Source organism: Elephas maximus, chromosome 12, assembly GCF_024166365.1.
Source record: "Elephas maximus indicus isolate mEleMax1 chromosome 12, mEleMax1 primary haplotype, whole genome shotgun sequence".
Taxonomy (NCBI): Eukaryota; Metazoa; Chordata; class Mammalia; order Proboscidea; family Elephantidae; genus Elephas; species Elephas maximus.
The window spans coordinates 37,273,639-37,286,029 of NC_064830.1; the positions used below are offsets into that span (position 1 = coordinate 37,273,639).

Sequence of the window (12,391 nt, forward strand, 5' to 3'; positions counted from 1 at the left end):
GTCCCCAAACCCCTACCCCTGCTACACTGGCCTTTAAAGCATTCAGTTTATTCAGGAAACTTCTTTGCTTTTGGTTTAGTCCAGTTGTGCTGATCTCTCCTGTATTGGTGCACATGTTTTAAATTGAATAATTCAGGTATATTGAATGATTTTTACACCAATATTTGTGGCTCAAAATCTCTTCACATTGGATAGTTCGGCTAGGTAGGTATGAAGTCTCTGAATGCCTGTGTTTGGGCTGAAATGGGCAGAGTATCCTTGACTAGAATATATAAAATAGGGACATTTCTAGTTTTGGGAACTAGTCTTCAAGTCTGACTAATTATCATGGTGTTGGAAGGTAGGAGGTAATGGCCAACTATTCTTCTGCAACTATTCACTCTTTGAAGTTTCCTTGTTTTCCTGAGCCAACTGGGACACACTATGTTGATTCAAATTTTACCAATATTAAATTACAGCATGCTTCCTCTTTTTCACTACAGAAAAAAAGTTGCAATAAACTTCCTGTCTCTCTAGTTTCATTTAGGAATTGGATTTGTATTATTCTAGAGGAGAGCTCAAATTTAGCTGATAGAAGGGATAATCAATTAACCGCACTGACCTATTTTGGCAAGGCAGCTTTGCATCATTAAATTAAACAATGCCTTGCTTCCCGAAATTTCACAAGTACATTTAATGCTGTCTTAAAAATAAAACAAAGCTATTCCCCATAGTTGAAAACGTTTATTCCTCTGAATGTACGTTAACACTAACCTTGAAACGTCTGCCATCTACCATAATACACTCATATTTCTCCCACAAAAATCACAGTAAACCTTACAGCCCTGACATAGTTAGCAAAACAGACCCCTATCTGGGAATGATTACACTTGCATATGGATTTAACTTAGGACTGGAATAAGTTAGCACCTTTCTTTGACCTCCTTCTGAGCACAACATACACACAGAATCCAGAAATGATGAGTATTTTACAGCAGTTGGCTCCTACAGGTGGTAAGACCGGCTTTGACACAAGATGGGTCTAGACATTCAGCAAGTGTGAATTTTGGAAGTGAGTATCTGTCAGTCTTATTATTAACTGGGGGTTGAGTTTTCATAAACTTCCCAGCTTAAGAACTTAAAATGCATTTTTGATACACTTATAAGAGTCACTATAATTTAACTGAAAAATAAAATACTGTTTTTCTTGTATTTTCATGTCCCCAAAGGGCAGGTCCCTCCTGGGGTCCCACTTAGTAAGGACTTCCTTTTGGCTTCAAAATTACAATCTCTGACCAACTGTCATTTAGAAATACAATGAACACAATGGCCTAAGATGCAAATTAGCATTTTAAAAAGTCCTTAATGGGCGAAGCTACTACAGGATCAATATTCTGAACAACAACAAAAAAAATTTTAAGGACATATACATTTCTTGTTTTAAGACAATTTTACTGGGAGATTATAGAAATATGAATTAACATTATAGGCAGGTTTAAGTTTATAAAGTTCCTGAAGGAATCCTAAACCCAGTAGGGTATCTAGGATTTCATTTGCAGATTGTGGGTGCCTGGTCCTGTAAGAGTTGGCCACACTCAGTAGGGATCATTTCATTGTACCCAGCAGACATCATACTCAGCACTAAACACAAAGCTCTAGGCTACGGCTGTTTCCAAAGGAAATATGATGTGTGCCACAGACGGAGTTTTAAAATTTCTGGTAACTATATTTTTAAAAAGTATAAAGAAATGGATGAATTTACTTTTTTTTTTTTTAATATATTTTATTTATATCATGAATATATTAAAAAACCATCAGTTGCCATCAAGTTGATTCCTACTCATGGCAACCCCATGTTTGTCAGAGCAGAACTGTGTTCTAAAGGGTTTCAATGGCTGATTTTTTGAAAGTAGATCACCAAACCTTTCTTCCAAGGCACCTCTGGGTGGACTTGAACATCCAAACTTTTGGTTAGCAGCTGAGCATGTTAACCATCTGCACTACCCAGGGACTCCTTTATTTAAAATATTATCATTTCTACATGTAATCAATATAAAAATATTAATAAAGTACTTAACATTTTTTATAGCAAATTTTCGAGAACAAATGTGCATTTTACACTTGCGGCACATCTCAATTCAGACTAGCCACAGACAACCACACGTTGCATACTGGATTAGCACACCTCTACTCTGGAAACCCTGGTGGCGTAGTGGTTAAGTGCCACAGCTGTTAACCAAGAGGTTGGCAGTTCAAATCTGCCAGGTGCTCCTTGGAAACTCTATGCGGCAGTTTTATCCTGTCCTATAGGGTCGCTATGAGTCGGAATCGACTGGACGGCAGTGGGTTAGTGGGTTCTATTCTGTTCAGGATGGACAGACAGATAAATGATGCCACAGAAGTACCAAAGCTGCTCAAATTCTAGGGTGCTCAGACATACTCCGAACCATGGTTCTCTTCAAGTTTCAGAGACCGGTGCTTCCCAATGAGTTTGTGCAAGATTCTAGCATTTGCAGCAGGAACTCACAAATGCTGAACATTTCAATCTTTGCCTTTCTGCACCTGCTTGTATAGACAATTGGTCTTGATGTAAGAGCTAGACATTCCTACTCTAATGGGTTAGAGAATAAGACAGACAGGCTCACTAGTCATCTGGTCATATGTAATATTGGTTCTTTTCCAATGTTTTATTTATATTTTAATGTAACTCATTCATTTATCCTATTCATATTATTGAGAATCTTCTTAGTTCAAGGTCCTAAAGAATTTGAAATGCATTGATAAAACAGAAAAGTATTGATTCTGAAAATAAATTCAGTAAGAATAGGTGGTAAAATTAAATAACCATAATGAGTTTTACTCTCCATGCAACTTTCAAGGATTATATTAATTTTAACTAGATGTAGAGCTCTATCTGAATCTCCAGACCCTTGAGGTCTTACATATTCTAACAATTCTAGTCTTTGATTCTCAGTTAATACTTCTGCCCATCTCCTTGCTTTCTTACTCCCTCATAGCAATAAAGCGATTACCTTAGATAAATGTTTCCTTATGGTTTCATTGTCTCTCTCCACAATTTGCACCATTTCTTGGCTCCCAAGGTAGGCAGCATTTGCTACATTTAATAAATAAAGAACCAAACAGTTAGAATATACAAATACAAATGTCAGATTATTTTTAATAAATTCATATTCCTCCATTTCTTGAGGCAAGTGATATCTGATGTACAATATCTGTGAGGCAAAGAGAGGCATGCAAGTCAGGCAACATGCTTAGCCTCTGGAAACCAGAGTGTGTCCTACGAAAAAAAACTTTCAGCCTTATTTGGCTTTCTTAGCAGGATAGTTTAGCAGTATGACAACATATTGTCAGAAAATACAGGAGATAACATGTATGTATAATTGTACCTGATAAGTATCTGTTGTTATAACGATTTACGGATTAGAAGCATAAATTGTTTCAGATAAATCATGTACACCAGGGAAACTGCGTGAACAGTTACTAAAAGGAAGCTATGTTCACACTTTTAAAAAAAGGAAACAACTAAATAATGTTTATTTTAAAGCATGTTGAAAGATCTCTAAGATTTTTCAATGAGGGTTAGTCCCATTATGCTGAATGCAAAATGAGCAAAGTGACTCTCACTTCCAAGATAGCAAGTACCTGGAAAGAAAAAGAAAGCCAGAGATAACACAAACTTACGTCGCTTTCTTCTACTGGCAAGAAAATTTTCCTTTAGTACTTTGCCTTAAATTCCATTCTGACTAGTGTAATTATCGCTACTTTGCTTTCTTTTTTGTCAGTATTTACCTGATATATCTGTCTTTCCCTTTATTTTTCCATTGTTTGTCATTTTGTTTTAAGTATGTCTTTTGCAATCAGAATATAAAAGTGGCTTCTTGAAAAATGCCATTTGAAAGCCTCTGTCTTTAAATAAGGGGAGTCAACATATATATTCACACATACTGAGATGAAAGATATTGGACCATCTTGCTGTGTATGCTATGCTTTCTTGTTATTTGTGACCTTCTTCCCACCCCTTTTAACACGAAGAGTTTCCATACCTCACTTGCTTTTTTTTTTAAATTTCCTTTTGTTAAGAGTTTCAAAGCATAAATTGCGTTTTGATTTACCTAGTAGTTAGCCTCGCCTAAACCCATGTGAAAGCTTCTATTTATCTGTTGCTGTCTGATATTAATCGGTGTCTATAACGTCTCCATCCAAACAAGGCAGGCCCTCAGCAAATCTGCACTTTCTCTTCTTGTCTTCCCTTTTCCCTAATTTATCTTGAATTTTGTTATTAGTTGCTGTTGAGTTGATTCCGACTCACGGCAACCCTACGTGTGTCGGAGCAGAGCTGTTCCACAGGGTTTTCAAAGCTATGACCTTGCAGAAGCAGATCAACAGGGCTTTTTTCCAAGGTGCCTTTGGGTGGGTTTGAACCGCCAACCTTTTGGTTAGTAGCACTTAACCATTTGTGCCACATAGGGACATCTGGAATTTTAGTTCTAGATCATTATTTTTTATATTTTGCCTCTCCTTTCCTTGTTTAAAGTTTTATCAAATACATACACTGTATATAATTTACATATCAAATGATACAGAAAGGCTTATAGTGAAAAACAATAGTCCCCTGTTACACTGTTTCTCACCCCTAGGAGAAACCTCTCTTAACTGTTCTTCCGCTAGTTATCTCTGTATGGGTTGAGTCTAACCATTTAAAACTCTGTAAATGGTGTTATTTTGCCCATCTAAACACTGCTACTGTTGAGCCAAGTTGTGTATGGTGCCATATTTCCATTCTTATAATTACCCAATCTCCCAGCCCCCAGCTCCCAGCAGTGTATATAACTTTCTTCCTCCTCTGATAGTCTCTTTGTTATAGCCACACTATTTTTTTTTGAAACTCTCTCCCCTTGGAGATGTCCATTCCAGGACCCCCAGGCCTTCTGTTCTAATCTGGACTGCTGGCCTCTAGGCCTACTACACAGCTGTCATTCTGGGATTCCCTTTCACTACCTTCTTGGGTTGTCCCTACAGTTTCCTTGAATCAAAGTTAATTAACTAATTCATTCAAAGATTACGGAACACCAGTGATGTGCCAGACATTATTCTAGGCACTGGAAATAGAGCAATGAACACAGAAAAAAAAAAAAAAAAAAAAAGAACTGCCTGCTATTATGAAGCTTGTATTTTAATGTGGGACGGGGAAAGGGGGAAACAGACAAACATATATGTAATAGTCACATGGTGACAAGCACTATGGGAAAAATAAAACAAGGTAAGGAGGCAGACAGTGCAAAGATGGCAGTTGCCTATTTTATGCGAAGTGCATGAGAAAGGCCGCTCTGATAACGTTTGAACAAAGGCCTGAGTGAGGTGAGGACGTGTGCCATGCAGCTATCGGGGGAACAAACTCCAGACAGAGAGAACAGGGTGGGAGGTGGCTCGCTGTCTATGAGGAACAGCAACGACAGCAAGTGGCTGCCAAGGACTAAGTGGGTGGGGAAGGGGTAGGAGATGAGGTAGGAGAAGAGCTAGGGAACGAGGGCCTATCTATGTTCTTATTCATGATTTCCTGTTGTTTTTGGAGGGATTTATCTTTAGGTGACTTTGTATGGAAAAGTATACTAGAGGAAAAATTTCTGTAGTCTTTGCATATCTGCAAAAGTCATTTTTCTACTTTATACTTGGCTGATACTTGGCTAAAGAATCGTAAGCTGAAAATATTTTTTCCTCAAAACTTGGAAGACACTGCTCCACTATCTTTAAGAGTCTACTGTTGTTGATGGTTGATGAGAAGTTTGATACAGTTTGATTCTTACTCCTTTGAAGGCTTTTTTTTTTTTTTTAATTTAAATTCTGGAACCTTTTAAGGTTTTGTCTATATTACTAATGATTCTGATACCACATGATGATATGCCTTGATGTGGGTATTTTTCAATTCACTGTGTTGTTCAGTTCTAGGAAATTTTCTTATATTGTTGACAATATCTTCCTCTTGGTTTTCACTGTTCTCACTTACTGGCTGTCATCGATTGAACTGTGTCCCCCCAAAATATCTGTCAACTTGGCTAGGTCATGATTCCCAGTACTGTATGATTGTCTTCCATTTTATCATCTGATGTGATTTCCTTATGTGTTGTAAATCCTATTACTATGATGTAATAAAATGGATTAGCAGCAGTAACACTGATGAGGTCTACAAGATTACATAGTGTGTTAAGCCAATCTCTTTTGGGATATACAACAGAGAAGCCAGCAGAAAGACATAGGGACCTCATACTACCAAGAAAGCAATGCCAGGAGCAGAGCACCACCTTTGGACCTAAGGTTCCTGAGCTGAGATGCTTCCAGATCAAGGGAAGACTGATGACAAAGACCTTCCTCCAGAGCTGACAGAGACAGAAAGCTTTCCCCTGGAGCTGGCACCCTGAATTTGGATTTGTAGCCTACTGGACTGTGAGAGAATAAATTTCTCTTTGTTAAAGCCATCCTCTTCTGGTATTTCTGCTATAGCAGAACTAGATGGCTTAGACACTGGCTCTTATCATTTCTATTTTAATTTCTATCTCCTTTTTTGGTTGTTCTGCTTTTTGGTTCTTAATCTCAACTTTACCTTCTAAACTTTTAATTTTGACAATTTTATTTTTAATTTGCATGGAGTCTGTCTTGGTCTCTAATTATTCCTCCCTCAAAACATCCTACTGATTTCACCAACATATTTTCTCTGATCTTGGGGGAAAATATGTAGCTTTTTAAATTTTTCTGTTTCTCAGATTATCTCCATTTACTCTAGGGTCATTTATTTGATTCTGTACTTTTTTCCTGTTGGAGGCTTTTCTAGTGATCCTCAGCACAATCTTGTGAGGAAACTACCAGAGGCTAGGGAAGGGGCCATCTGAAAGGATTAGGAGAATAATCCCCAGACTGAAAATAGCTGCTACTTCTACCAACCACAGTAGAAAATCTCATAGTTAAGGGGGCATGAACAAAATGTGGAATAGCCACACAATGAAATATTATTTGGTAATAAAAGGGAATGAAGTATTGATACGTGCTACAACAGGGATAAACCCTGAGAGAATTATGCTAAGTGAAAGAAGGTAGTCACAAAAGGCTATACTTGTATATTTGAAGAAATAACAGTGAAAAACTCTCCAATTTTCTGTAACTATAAACTCATAAATCCAAGGAGCTCAAAGAACCCCAAAGCACAAAAACCTGAAGAAAACTATGCCAAAGTACATCATAATCAAATTGCTTAAAACTAGTGGTAAAGAGAAAATCTTAAAAGTAACCAGAGGAAAAGGAAAGATGTATACAGAGGAGTCAAGATTAAAAATGACAGCAGATTTATTCTTGGAGACAATGTAAATCAGAAAACAACATCTTTAAAAGTAATAAAAATTTTACTGTCTACCTAGAATCCTATAGCCAGCGGAAATAGCTTTCAAAAATGAAGGTAAAATAAAGGCGTTTTTAGACTAAATATAAAGACTGAGGGAATTAATCACCAGTAGAACTGTACTACAAGAAATGATAAGAGAAATCCTTCAAGCAGAAAGATAATAATTCCAGCTGGAAATTTGATCTGCATAAAGGAATAAAGAGCATCAGAAACGGCAAATATGTGGTTAAATTTAAAATACATTTTCTCCTATTATTTACATATCTTTAAAAGATAATTGTTGAATAAAAAAACAGAGGTAAATTGAATGACAACAGTATCACAAGTGCTGAGAGGGACAAAAGGCAGTATACTGCTCTAAGGTTCTTACAGTATATGTCAAGTGGTAGATAGTATCATTTGAAGGTAGACTGTGAAAGTTAATGGTATATATTATAAGCCCTAAAGCAACAATTAAAAAGACAAAACAAATAATTATGTCTAATAAGCCACATAGAAATAGGACAGAAAAAGAGCAAAAAAGGAACAAAGACAGAGGAGACAAATAGAAATTATGTATCAAGATGGAAGAAGGTTGGTTCCTTGTGGAGTGTCTGAAAGGAATCTGGTTCATGCCTCTCTCTCAGCTTCTGGTGGTGGTGTTGTTGTTAGGTTCCATCGAGTTGGTTCCGACTCATGGCGACCCTATGTACTACAGAACGAAACACTGCCCGGTCCTGCACCATGCTCACAATCATTGTTATGCTTGAGCCCATTGGTGCAGCCACTGTGTCAATCCATCTCATTGAGGGTCTTCCTCTTCTTCGCTGACCCTATACTTTACCAAGCATGATGTCCTTCTCCAGGGACTGATCCCTCCTGATAACATGTCCAAAATATGTAAGACATAGTCTCATCATCCTTGCTTCTAAGAAGCATTCTGGTTGTACTCCTTCCAAGACAGATTTATTCATTCTTTTGGCAGTCCATGGTATAGTCAATATTCTTCACCAACACCACAATTCAAAGGAGTCAATTCTTCTTCAGTCTTCCTTATTCATCGTCTAGCTTTCATGTGCATATAACTGAAAATACCACGGCTTGGGTCATGTGCACCTTAGTCTTCAAGGTGACATCTTTGCTTTTTAACACTTTAAAGAAGTCTTTCACAGCAGACTTGCCTAGCACAATGCGTCCTTTGATTTCTTGACTGCTGCTTCCATGGGTGTTGATTGTGGATCCATGTAAAATGAAATCCTTAACAACTTCAATCTTCTCTCCATTTACCATGATGTTGCTTATTGGCCAAGCTGTGAGGATTTTTTTTATGTTCAGGTGTAATCCATACTGAAGGCTGTGGTCTTTGATCTTCATTAGTAAGTGCTTCAAGTCCTCTTCACTTTCAGCAAGCAAGGTTGTATCATTTGCATAATGCAGGTTGTTAATGAGTCTTCCTCCAATCCTGAAGCTCTGTTCTTCTTGTAGTCCAGCTTCTTGGATTATTTGCTTAGCATACAGACTAAATAGGTATGGTGAAAGGATACAACCCTGACACACGCTTTTCTTGACTTTAAACCACACAATATCCCCTTGTTCTGTCTGAATGACTGCCTCTTGATCTATGTACAGGTTCCTCATGAGCACAATTAAGTGCTCTGGAATTCCCATTCTTCGCAATGTTATCCATAATTTGTTGTGATCCACACAGTCGAATGCCTTTGCATAGTCAATAAAACACAGGTAAACATCCTTCCGGTACTCTCTGCTTTCAGCCAGGATCCATCTGACATCAGCAATGATATTCCTGGCTCCACGTCCTCTTCTGAATCCAGCTTGAATTTCTGGCAGTTCCCTGTGGATATACTGCTGCAGCCACTTTTGAATGATCTTCAGCAGAATTTTACTTGCGTGTGGTATTAATGATATTGTTCTATAATTTCCGCATGTGGTTGGATCACCTTTCTTGGGAACAGGCATAAATATGGATCTAAAAAAAAAAAAAAATTTTTTTTTTCCAGTTGGTTGGCCAGGTAGCTGTCTTCCAAATTTCTTGGCATAGACAAGCGAGTGCTCCCAGCGCTGCATCCATTTGTTGAAACACTTCAATTGATATTCTGTCAATTCTTGGAGCCTTGTTTTTCGACAATGCCTTCAGAGCATCTTGGACTTCTTCCCTCCGTACCATCGGTTCCTGATCATATGCTACCTTTTGAAATGGTTGAACACTGATCAATTCTTTTTGATATAATGACTCTATGTATTCCTTCCATCTTCTGGTAGCTTCTGGTACCCAGAAAAACTGCCAGCAATTCTTGGCTTTTCTTTGCTTGTAGACGCATCACTCCAATTCCTGCCTTTGTTGTCACGTGGCATTCTCCTTGTGTGCCTCCTCTGTGTCTTCACGTGGCCTTCTTGTAGGGACAACTGTACTTGGACTTTGGCCCATCATAACCCAGTATGACCTCATCTTAACTAATTGCATCTGTAAAGACCCTATTTCCAAACAAGGTCATGTTCTGAGGCTCCCAGTGGGCATGAACTTTGGGGGACAGTATTCAATCCAGTACAAAGCTGAACACCCAAATCAAAATGTAGTGTGGATAAAAAACAAGATCCATCTATTTTCTGCCTACAAGAAATGCACTTTAAATAGAAAAACATAAGTAGGTTAAAAGTAAAAGGATGGAAGAAGAAACACTATGCTAACATTAGTCAAAAGAAAGGTAGAGTGACTATATTATTATCAGACAAAATGGATTTCAATGCAAAGGATACTAACTAGAGACAAGGAGGTGATTTCTTAGTAATAAAGGGGTCAAGTCATCAGGAGGACATAAAAATCCTAAATGTCTACATATAGAATAACCAAAACAAACAAACTCATTGCTGTTAATAGATCCAGACTCACAGCGACCCTATAAAATAGAGTAGAAATGCCCAGGTTTCCAAGGAGCACCTGGTGGATTGAAACTGCCAAACTTTTGGTTAGCAGCCTAATTCTTAACCACTACACCACCAGGGATTCCACCTAATAACAGACCTTGAAAATATATGAAGAACTAACAAAACTATAAGGAAAAATACAGACACTTACAATTATGCTGGAGATCTCGACTCTCTTCAATGATTGACACAGCAAAAGTAGAAAGAAAATCAGTAAGTATACAGGAGACTTGAACAATACTATCAACCAATTAGACCTAATTAACATTATGGAACAATCTACCCAGGAAGTACAGAATACATACTCTTTTCAAGTGCCCACAGAATATTACCAAGATAAGCCATATCCATAAAACAAGTCTCAGTCAATTCAAGAGGATTCACACCATACAAAATATATTCTCTGGCTATAATAGAATTATATTAGAAATCAATAACAGAAAGACAACTGGAAAACCCCCAAGTATGTGAAAACTAAATAACATGCTTCAAAATAACCCCTGGGTCAAAGAAGTAATCTAAAAGGAAATAAGAAATTATTTCCAACTGAATGAAAACACAACTTATCAAGATCTGTGGATGCTGAAAGGCAATATTTGGAGAAAAATTATAGCAATAAAAAAAAAGAGAAAAGGTCTCAAATCAAAGACCTCAGTTTTCACTTAAGAAACTAGATATATTAAATAGGTAAGTATATCTAACTAGATAGATATATTTACAACTATGACAAAAAAAAAAAAAAAAGGGTAGCTGCTGAGGCTGCTTATGTACAACCAAACACCTGAAGGGATATGGTTCCTTGGATTGGAGGTTTTGGATCATGGTTTCATGGGACATCCCAGTTCACTGGCCTAATAATGTGTTTAGTGGTTCTGTTCTACCTCCTACCTCACTGCGTAGTGTCTGGGGTCTTAAAAGCTTGCAAACACCCTTCCAAAGCGCAAAAATTATTTTCTATCCACCTGGAACAACACAGGAAGAAGGAGAGTCAGGAATAGAAGGAGGATATCGATTGTGTGGCTAATTGCCTCCATGAACAATTGCCTTCTTTGCCATGACACCAGAAGAACTGGATGGTGCCTGGCTACCATTGCTTAACATTTTGATCAAAGATTCCATAGAAGAATCCTGATCAAAAGTGAGAACATGTAGAAAAGAATTTAAAATTCTCATGGAATCTAGATTTTATGGCACCATGGAGGGTAGATGAACCCTTGCAACTATTTCCCTGAGACTATCTTTGAGAGCCTTGAATGAAAAATACCCCCTGAAGTCTTCTTAAAACTGAACAATAGTGTAGCTTAATTAGTACAGAAGGTTTCCCTTGAGCATTATGCTCTTTGAAGAACCATCTATATGGGATCAAATAGACAACAGCAACTCGGAAGATTGGATGGGAACCTTAGGGGGCAGTAAGTTTATGTTAATGAGGGAGGAACAACTCAGAAAAGGAGGGTGAGAACGGTTCACAACTCTAGGAATGTAATCAAGGTCACCAAACTGTACATGTAGAAAGTGGTGAACTGATACATGTTTTGCTGTATATATTCTCAACAAAGTAATAATAAAAAAAAAAAAATTAAAGAAAAAAAAAAGGAGCAAATTAACCCCACAGTAAGCAGAATAAAAAAAAACCCCAAAACCAAATCCATTGCCGCTGAGTAGATTCCAATTCATAGTGACCCTCTAGGACAGAGGTTTCCAAGGAGTGGCTTTGGATTGGAACTGCCAATCTTTTGGTTAGCAGCTGAGCTCTTAACCACTGTGCCACCAGGGCTCCAAGCAGAGTAAAGGAAATAATAAAGTTTAGAGTAGAAATCAATGAAACACAAAACAGAAAAATAATTGAGGAAATAAATGAAACCATAAACTAGTTCTTTGATAAGATCAATAAATTGATGAGCAAGAATGATCCGGAAAAAAATATGAGAAGACATAAATTACCAGTATTAGGAAAGAGGGAGGTGATATCCCTGTAGTGTCTACAGACAGCAAAAAGATAATCAGGCATTTTGTTGACTTTATGCCAACAAATTCTACAATTTAGGGGAAATGGACAGAGTCCTCAAAAGATACAAA

At 37.5% G+C, this 12,391-nt stretch overlaps 1 protein-coding gene across 8 annotated transcripts in view; it reads right to left on the minus strand.

Moving 5' to 3' along the window:
- LDAH (lipid droplet associated hydrolase) overlaps window positions 1-12,391 on the minus strand; it is a 141,128-nt gene that overhangs the window by 17,035 nt on the left and 111,702 nt on the right. For all 8 annotated transcript variants that reach the window (XR_007519750.1, XM_049904824.1, XM_049904821.1 and 5 more), the window contains one exon: window positions 3,012-3,094. Coding sequence is in view for 7 of the 8 variants with exons in the window: in XM_049904824.1 (XP_049760781.1) it covers window positions 3,012-3,094 (83 nt within the window). In the remaining variant the exon portion in view is untranslated. The remainder of the gene's footprint in view (window positions 1-3,011; window positions 3,095-12,391) is intronic.